At 38.7% G+C, this 9506-nt stretch overlaps 1 protein-coding gene across 1 annotated transcript; it reads left to right on the top strand.

Annotated features, from left to right (window-relative positions):
- Nucleotides 1-3212: 3212 nt before the first annotated feature.
- LOC131996734 (uncharacterized) lies at nucleotides 3213-9253 on the top strand. Its single transcript, XM_059366564.1, has 2 exons — nucleotides 3213-3860; nucleotides 9008-9253. Exons 1-2 carry the CDS (start codon nucleotides 3213-3215, stop codon nucleotides 9251-9253), a joined length of 894 nt encoding a protein of 297 aa, XP_059222547.1.
- The last annotated feature ends 253 nt before the right edge of the window (nucleotides 9254-9506 follow it).

Here is a 9506-nt window from a genome sequence, read left to right on the forward strand (position 1 = left end):
TTGCTGAAATTTGGGACAGTGAGCTGCGTTGGGCCCTTCGACATCCTTCGTCAATTTGGCCCAGATCGGTTCAGATTTGGATATGGCTGCCATATAGACCGATGCTCCGATTTAGGGTCTTAATGTCATTAGAAGCCACATTTATTATCCGATTTTGCTGAAATTTGGGACAGTGAGTTGTGTTAGGCCCTTCGATATCCTTCGTCAATTTGGCCCAGATCGGTCCTGATTTGGGTATAGCTGCCATATAGGCCGATTCTCCGATTTAAGGTCTTAGGCCCATAAAAGCCACATTTTTTAGCCGATTTTGCTGAAATTTGAGACAGTGAGTTGTCTTAGACTCTTCGACATTTTTCTTCAATTTGACCCTGATCGGTTCAGATTTTGATATAGCTGCCATATAGATCGAACTCTCGATTTAAGGTTTTGGGCCCATGAAAGGCGCATTTATTGTCCGATATCGCCGAAATTTGGGACAGTGAGTTAAGTTATGCCACTTAACATACTTCTGCAATATGGTAAAAATCGGTCCAGATTTGGATATAGCTGCCATATAGACCGATCGCTCGGTTTTAGGTTTTGGGGCCATAATAGGCTCATTTATTGTCCGATTTCGCTGAAATTTGGGACAGTGCGTTGTGTTAGACTCTTCGATATTTTTCTGCAACATAGCCAAAATCGGTGCAGATTTGGATATAGCTGCCATGTAGAACGATCTCTCGATTTAAAATCTTTGCCCCATAAAAGGCGCATTTATAATCCGAATTCACTGAAATTTGACTCAGTGACTTATTTTAGACTTTTCGACATCTGTATCGTATATGGTTCAGATCGGTTTATTTTTAGATAAAGCTACAAAAGAGACCAATATTTTGTTATACACAATTGAACAATGACTTGTACTTATTAGTATTTGGTCCAAATCGGAACATATTTCGATTATCACCGGATTTTGATGGAAGGTGGTTTACATATATACCCGAGGTGGTGGGTATCCAAAGTTCGGCCCGGCCGGGTCGGGAACGGATATTTCCCCCTCACTGAATTTTGGGATAAAAATAGCAACGAACTTTATGCGCATAATTTTGTTTTTATTACCTTTAATGTTGGAATGACCAGATAAACTTGCAAATAAACATATCTTTCTATACGAGAATTGCCAAATCTTTAATGTGGCTGCATAATAAAATATTAACCCACTAACGTAGGATGAATAGAAGAATATTCAAAAAACAGAGTTACCTCCACAAAAAAGGGAAGTGTAAGAAAAATTTAGAGTAGTTAAAATACGAGTTGTATCTCGTTGAAAATTTATGGAAATTCCCTTTTTCACATTTTTGGATTTCAAACTTTTAACATAAAATTCAGATGTGCACACAGTCGACAAAGTCATTGTAAATTTTGTCACGAATTCAAATCGGGTATAAAAGCGAAAATCGAATCACAAATCTCGGCCAAAATTTCACGAAACCAATGGAGATATAGTATACCGAGCACTATCTATCAAAAAAATCAAAAATTTAGAAAATCGGACCACAAATGAAGATTTGGCTGCCGAAAATTTTTTGGGAAATGCCGATGTGACCAACTTTAGGGACCTGCAAAGAAGCGCCTGGACCACCTAGGGCCTTGAATTTTTTTCTAGTTTTTTTTTTAATGAATGACGAAACAAGTATACCCCCATCCTATGGTGGGGGTATAATTAAAGCAAATCAGCTACAAGTTCTATACAAGTCATTTAGAAAAGTTTTAAAAATCATTTGATTTGATTTCAGTAATAAAAAGCCTTCTCTTGGTAGATAAGTCTTTGATAACATCTCAATAAGATGATGTGATCAATTGTCTCCAATTATTATTGCGAGTTGGAAGCAGCGATTGGCGACGTTACGCCTGAGACAATAGTCCAAAAAATGCTGGAGGACGAGAGAAAGTGGGAGGCGGTGAAGAGATATGCCGAACAAGTACTGCGCAGGAAGAAAGCTGACCTGGACGCAGCGGCGTAGAGTATAAATGCGGAGGTCTGGACGCAGACACAATGAAGACGAAATGGATAATCACCAGATATGGGGTCCACCTCGAAGTAATGCGAAAGCGGTTCCGAGGTGGAATTAACTCCCAGGGGTGTCACAGGGTGGGTTTTTAGCCGGTACCGTTGACTACGGAGCCCGGCATAAGGCGAGAGACGTACTCGTCACATGCGTAAAGCATTTTCCCATCCTGACCCGCAAAAAAAAAAAAAAAAAAAAAAAAAAAAAAAAAATATTATTATTATTATTATTATTATTATTATTATTATTATTATTATTATTATTATTATTATTATTATTATTATTATTATTATTATTATTATTATTATTATTATTATTATTATTATTATTATTATTATTATTATTATTATTATTATTATTATTATTATTATTATTATTATTATTATTATTATTATTATTATTATTATTATTATTATTATTATTATTATTATTATTATTATTATTATTATTATTATTATTATTATTATTATTATTATTATTATTATTATTATTATTATTATTATTATTATTATTATTATTATTATTATTATTATTATTATTATTATTATTATTATTATTATTATTATTATTATTATTATTATTATTATTATTATTATTATTATTATTATTATTATTATTATTATGCGAGTCCCTCAAAGGCGTCCTTAAGGAGGCTGCAGTCGTGCAGGACATGAAACCGAAGGCGACAATTGAGATCCGTGACTTGGACTCCCTCTCGACCGCCGACGAGATCACTGAAGCAGTGATCAAGGCAACGGGAACGACAGCTGGAGAAGTGACTGTGCAGCTGACAGCACTTAATTCGAAGGAGCAGAGGAGGGCCTTCGTTTCTCTGCCAACTAGCTGCGTCAATATTTTGTTGAAGACCAGCAGGCTCCTGATAGGAATGACGAATTGTCGGCTAAACTATCGGGATGAAAGAAAGCGCTGCTTCAGATGTTTTGGAGCCGGCCACCTACAGTGGGAGTGCAAGGGACCCGACAGGAAAGGAATGGGACTATGCATTAGATGCGGCGAGAGTGGGCACAAGATGAAGGAGTGCCATAACCCTCGGAAATGCTGTATTTGCTCGCAGAGGGGAAAAGGCCCGACGGATCATCTTCCTGGGTCAGAGAAATGTAAAGGAGGCAAACAGCAGGCATGCTGAGAATACTGCAGGCCAACATGCACAGGTGTAAAGTCGCACATGATCTCCTATCACAGATAGTCGCAGAACAACGTGCTGACATCGTGATTATAAGCGAGCAATATGGAAGGAGAGATCAAGGGTCCTGGCTGGAGGATCCCACAAAAACAGCTGCTATCTGGATCCCATACCGCAATGGCATCTCACCAGTAAAGAGCGGAAGTGGAGACGGTTACGTCTGGGTGCAGTTAAACCACTTTACGCTGTTTAGCTGCTACCTCACTCCTAGTGACAGCATCGACGCCTACGAGGCAAAACTCGATGAGATCGAGGACACAATGCGTGGATTAGACGGCCATCACGTAGTAGCTGGCGATTTCAACTCTCGAGCGGTGGAATGGGGCATGCCAACAACCAACCCAAGAGGGAGACGAGTTCTAGACATGGCCGCAAGAACCGGTTTACTCGTTGTAAACACTGGAGACGTGCCAACCTTTAGGCGACCCGGCTGCGAAGGCACTATACCGGACATCACCCTTGCGTCCGAGGAAATCATCGGAAAAATAACAGAGTGGAGCGTACTGGAAACTTACACGGCAAGCGATCACCAGTACATTATGTTCTCCTTCAATACTGGAGGGAACACAGTTAACGAGGAAAGGAGCACCAGTACACGAAAGTGGAACGTGAGCAAGCTCGACTCCTCAAAACTCCTGGCGGAAATCGACCGGCAAGCCGTGTGGTCAGAGCTGGATGAACTAGACGTTCCGTCGACAGTGGAACGGGTGATGGAAATCATAGAGTACGGATGTAAGAAATCCATGCCAAAACTCAAAAGGCCGAGGGGAAATAAAACCGCAGTGCACTGGTGGAATGATGCCATAGCTGAGAAACGAAGCAACTGCATCAAACTAAGACGCAGATACACGAGAGCTCGTCGCAGGGGCACGGCTGAGACAGAACACGCTCTTTACAAGGAGGCAAAAAAGACACTCGCTGCCGAAATAGAAAGGAGCAAGAAAGAAAAGTGGGAGGAACTAAGAGAAGATATTAACCGAAATCCTTGGGGCCTCGGATACAAAATTGTGATGGAGAAGCTCGGCACACGGAGCCCAACAGCGGTGATGGACGGGAGAACAATGGAGAATATAGTCCATACACTCTTTCCCCGACACGACCGTATAGAAGACGAAGTTAATGAAGAGCCAACGGAAAACATAAACCCGTTCACGATAGAGGAGCTAAAGAATGCAGCCCGCAGCCTCCAGAGCAGAAAAGCCCCCGGCCCCGACGGAATACCGTCCGAGGTAATCAGGCTGATAGCCGAGAATAGACCCGAATTTCTTCTTGAAATGTTTAATCGGTGTCTAATGGCAGGTGTTTTTCCGGAAGTATGGAAGCGACAAAAGCTGGTGCTCATAAGCAAAGGCAAAGGTGATCCAATATCCCCATCCACATACAGACCACTATGTATGCTGGATACGGCCGGCAAGCTTTTGGAGAGACTACTGAAGCCACGGCTCCAGGACGCCATCATCGAGGGAGGTGGACTCTCAATGAGACAACATGGCTTCCGGGCAGGAATGTCCACGATCGGAGCCCTCAGAGATGTGGTGGAGATAGTAGAGGTGGCTAGGCAAAGGAACCACTACTCCAGGCCAATTGTCCTCTTGGCCACACTGGATGTGAAGAACGCTTTCAACAGCCTTAGATGGTCTGACGTCCTCAAATCGCTCAGAGAGGACTTTAATATCCCGGCGTACCTGATGAGAATAATGAGAAGTTACTTGAGTGACAGGGTACTTACCTATAATTCTCAAGATGGAACGAGTGAATATTATTATTATTTTATTATTTATTAATAGATTGATTAAGAAATACAAAATAATACATGCATGTATATAATATTGATTCTTAAGCATACAATCTATATATGGCTTAGCACATATGCTGCTTGCCATGTTAAAATATTTAATCATTTATATAATTTTCAAACATCAAAACAGTTTATTATTAATTTTCTATATTTGATACAGCTTTCTAAATAAGAGTACAGAGAGGTAAGATTCGTGCCATTTAGTATGTTTAATGTTTCATTTTCTTCGAGACTTATTTTGTTAAAATAAAGTTTCCTAAATTCTTTCAAAATAGGACATTTTCCAATAAAATGTAAAGTATTTTCAGGTTCATCTGTGTTACAGATAGAACATATGCCAGTAGTGTTACTTCGAAATGCCCTGGAATTCAGATCAAGCAATCCACCTCTGGCTTTAATGATCAAGCTGGTAGCACGAGCAGAAAGATTCTCTGTCAGTGTTGGGATCATATTATAATCAAGATATGGGTAGAGATCGTGAAACTGAGAATTTCTGGCTGCCGATTCAAAACTATATCGTTCCTTTACATTCAAGGCATCAATTATTTCCCTCCAATAGGCGCATAAGGGCAATCTATTGTTGGCGGGCAGATAGTTCAAATCCTGACATAATTCCGACCACACTTTTGCCCAGGAAATATTTAGTTTAAGGATTTCCTCTGCTAGAATTCGAGGAAGTCTACTAACTTCTAGTTGAAGTACCCTCTTGATGTAAAGAAAATGAGTTTTAAGGGTGGAGGAGTATAAGGAGTATAGTCCGGATTCTAGATACAACATATAATTAGGTGTGTTGTCAGGTAAGTAAAACATCTTTTTAATGAAAAAACGAAACAACTTTTCAACATCATCATATTTTTCGTAACCCCATACTTGAGCAGCATAACACATGATAGACTTTGAACAAGAGTCAAATATTTTTAATTTATTATCGTGAGAGATTCTTGGGTTATTTATATATTTCGACCACGTGGAGTTAATAGCAATTTTCGATGCCGATAATTTGTTCTTTAAATGGTCTTTGAAAGACAAATTGTACGCGATTTCCACACCGAGATAAGTATATCTGTTAACTATTTCTATATCTTCATCGTTGTAGCGGAAACGAAGACCGGACGATATCCTAGTACTCTTTCTAAAAACCATAACTTTCGACTTAGTAAGGTTTACTTTTAAGCTCCATGTACTGCAATATTCCTGCAAAGTGTCAATCATAATCTGTAAATCTTTAGGTGTATCAGACAAGATCACAATATCGTCGGCATAGAGTAGTATCTTCACGTGTGTGTTCGCGATATTTATTCCTCCAGTTAGAGCATCGGGTAAGTCATTTAAATATAGTGAAAAAAGAACTGGGCTAAGAATACATCCCTGTTTCACTCCCGACTCTACAGGAAAATATTCCGAGTATGTATTTCCATCCCATACTCTGCTTTTAGTATTCTTGTACAGTAATGTCACTATCGATACAATTTTCGTTGAAAGTCCTAAAGATGAGAGTTTGTAGAACAGACTGTTTCTTGGGATAAGATCAAAAGCCGCGGAAAAATCAACAAAAAAGGCATAAGTGGTCTTACCTTTAGCCTGGTTCAACTTCACAATGCTAACTAAATTGAAAATGTTGTCAATCGTAGAATAATCCTTTCTGAAGCCAGCCTGAAATTCATTCAAAATACTATTCATTGACAACCAATTCGTTATCCTATTCAAAAGAATAGAGTTGAAAATTTTACAAACCGAGTCAATAAGCGATAAGCCTCTGTAGTTGCTTGGTACGTTTACATCCCCTTTTTTGTGTAATGGAATCAGAATGGATTCAGTGAATGTGATTGGTATGTCTCCCTTAAGGAAGATTTGATTGAAAACGTATAACAGTTTTTGAAGGAAACATCTGGGAGCATGTCTGTAGAACTCATAAGGGATACCATCCTGCCCTGGGGACTTATTCGGTTTCAACTTCCTTATAACATTATATAATTCATAATATTCAATAGGGGAATCTAAGAACGGGTCTACGAAAAACGGCATGCACCAACTAATTTCCTGGGATTGACCAGACTTATCCAAAAGCGAGCTGAAATATCGTTTGAACTCATTTGCATCAATGTTTCCTTTCATGCTGTTCGAACTGGTACTTAATGATTTAGATAGTTCCCACCATTCCTTGCTACACTTTACTTCGTCTAACCTCATCAAGTTGTTGTTAAAATATTCCAACTTCTTTTCACTACACAGCCTTCGAAAACTTTTCCTTGATGAGTAATAGAGCCTCCTATTGTTCTCCGTATTCATTCTTTTGTACAATTTTAGCCTTCTGTACATAACAGACCGTGCACGGAAGCAAGACCAATCAAACCATCTTTGCCTAGGTTCAAAAAATTTTCTATTCCTCCTGTGGATATGAGCCTGTCTAATTGCCCGAGAAATGCTCTCGACCATAACATCAACAGGTAAACTATTTATTTGACCTAGACCAAGTAGCATGGAATTAAGTTTTCGTACATACTGTGCTTTATATATTCCTTTCCAATAAAGACGGTGTTGAATGTTGTTATCGCCTCCACTGCCCATTAGCCTAGGAATTCTGATTTGAAGGCACAAAGGCATGTGGTCAGAATATGGTTTAGGGGGAATCACAAGTTTCTCGACATAATGAATGAAAGTAGTGGAACAGATACAGTAATCAATAACAGAGTTACCCATTACACCGCAGAAACTGTATTCTCCCTCAACGTCGCCATCTATCCTACCATTTAATATAATACCGCCAATGTTCTCAACAATGTTCAATAGTTGTTTCCCACGAGAGTTTGTAGTTATATCTTTGGACTTTCTAACGGAATTAATATGAGAAATACCACGAATCATGTTGTTGTCTAAAATCTGGACGTTGCCAATTCTGGCATTCATATCTCCCATTAGGCAAAAGTTTGTTGGGCCAAGATCCAATAAAAAGGAGTCAAATTTTTCAGCCTCATGCTTCCAGCTAGTACAGTTTATGTAGATGGGAATTAAATAGACTGTGTTACCGCAAATATTTAAAGATAGAAATGGATAAGAGTATGACGTTATAAAGTTAGCTTTGAGTGAGATTTTTAACTCTTTTTTGAATCCATAGAGGCCTCCTCCACTTGCTCTACCAAATCTATTCATTTTAATTGCGTCCACCCAGTGTAGGTAGTAGTTTTTGAGGTATGACGAAAAGTTTGATCGTTTATTTGCAGTTACATGTGTTTCAAATAAAAGGAAAACATCAAAATTATTTAAAAAAGTTACAAAATTACCAGAATTGAGACAACTTTGTAGATTTGAAACATTATAAGATAGTATATGGCACGAATCAAACTGCTATTGTGTGAAAGAACCTGAGCTTACATTACTTGAATTAACTGGTTTTTGACAGTGAACTTCAAAAGAACAATCTGTATCTGCTAGAATATTGTTGAGATAATCTGCCTCACGTTGAGAAGGTGCAAGTATTTTACCATCTCCCCAAGTGTATCTTATGTCGTCAACGAAAATACAGAATTCACCTAGACGAACTTTTATATTGTTTTTGCTACTGGATAGTACTTTAGACAGTTTTCTTAGATTGTATCTATTCATCTGTTCAACGGCAGTATAATCTTTTTGTATATATATAGATTTTCCATTTAGTTTTGTCCTTGAATCGATTACACGCTGCGCTTGTCCATAAGTATCAAGAGAGAAGATAAAGGATTTGCCAGACGATAACATTCTTGTTTTCACGATATCAACTTCCATTTTCAAATCATCTTTACATATTTTTTCAAATCTCTTCTTAGCTGATAAGGTGCTTTTACACGAAAGCCCACTCACCACAACATTTGCCGACCTGCTTCGTCTATCTATGTTCAATTCGGTTCGTAAGCTTCTCTACCTCGATTTTCAACTTAGAGTTTTCAACTTTCAAGTCTTCCACTTCTTGCTTAATTGCAGCCACATCCTCCTTCTTGGCAACGTCCTTCAATTTGTCGTCCAACATATCCCCCAGCTTGCTCCATGAGAAAACATCTTTGTGGTCAGAATTCATGCTTTGGCACGGCGAAAATTTTTTCGGTGTATGATTTGCCTGATCTGGTGATGTTGATAATAACGTGCGCTTACTATTCATCTGGCAACACAGTACAACATATGATCGACGATAACGATAAAATACTTCAGCTGGCACTTGTTATCGATTAACAGCCTTTCGACAAGTATGATAGAATAGTACAGCTGATGTTTACCTTTTGCCTTGTCTGTGTTAGTGAAGAAGAACTCACATTCCAATGAAGAAATAATTTTCCTTTCGCGATAAAAATTAATAGAATGTGTAAAATCTTCACATCACAGGCAACCTCCAAGCCGCCTTCGTCAGTGGGTGTTCAGCAGGCGCTGCTGTATACTTTAAGAACTTTTTTGGTGTACGAACGGATGTATTTAAGTTTTTAATTAT

This window comes from Stomoxys calcitrans, chromosome 1, assembly GCF_963082655.1.
Source record: "Stomoxys calcitrans chromosome 1, idStoCalc2.1, whole genome shotgun sequence".
Taxonomy (NCBI): Eukaryota; Metazoa; Arthropoda; class Insecta; order Diptera; family Muscidae; genus Stomoxys; species Stomoxys calcitrans.

Coding starts and splice junctions, on each gene's coding strand:
- LOC131996734 (XM_059366564.1), top strand. CDS start 3,213: ATGCACAGGTGTAAAGTCGCACATGATCTCCTATCACAGATAGTCGCA. Junction 3,861..9,007: donor CCAGTACACGAAAGTGGAAC/GTGAGCAAGCTC, acceptor GCTTAATTGCAG/CCACATCCTCCTTCTTGGCA.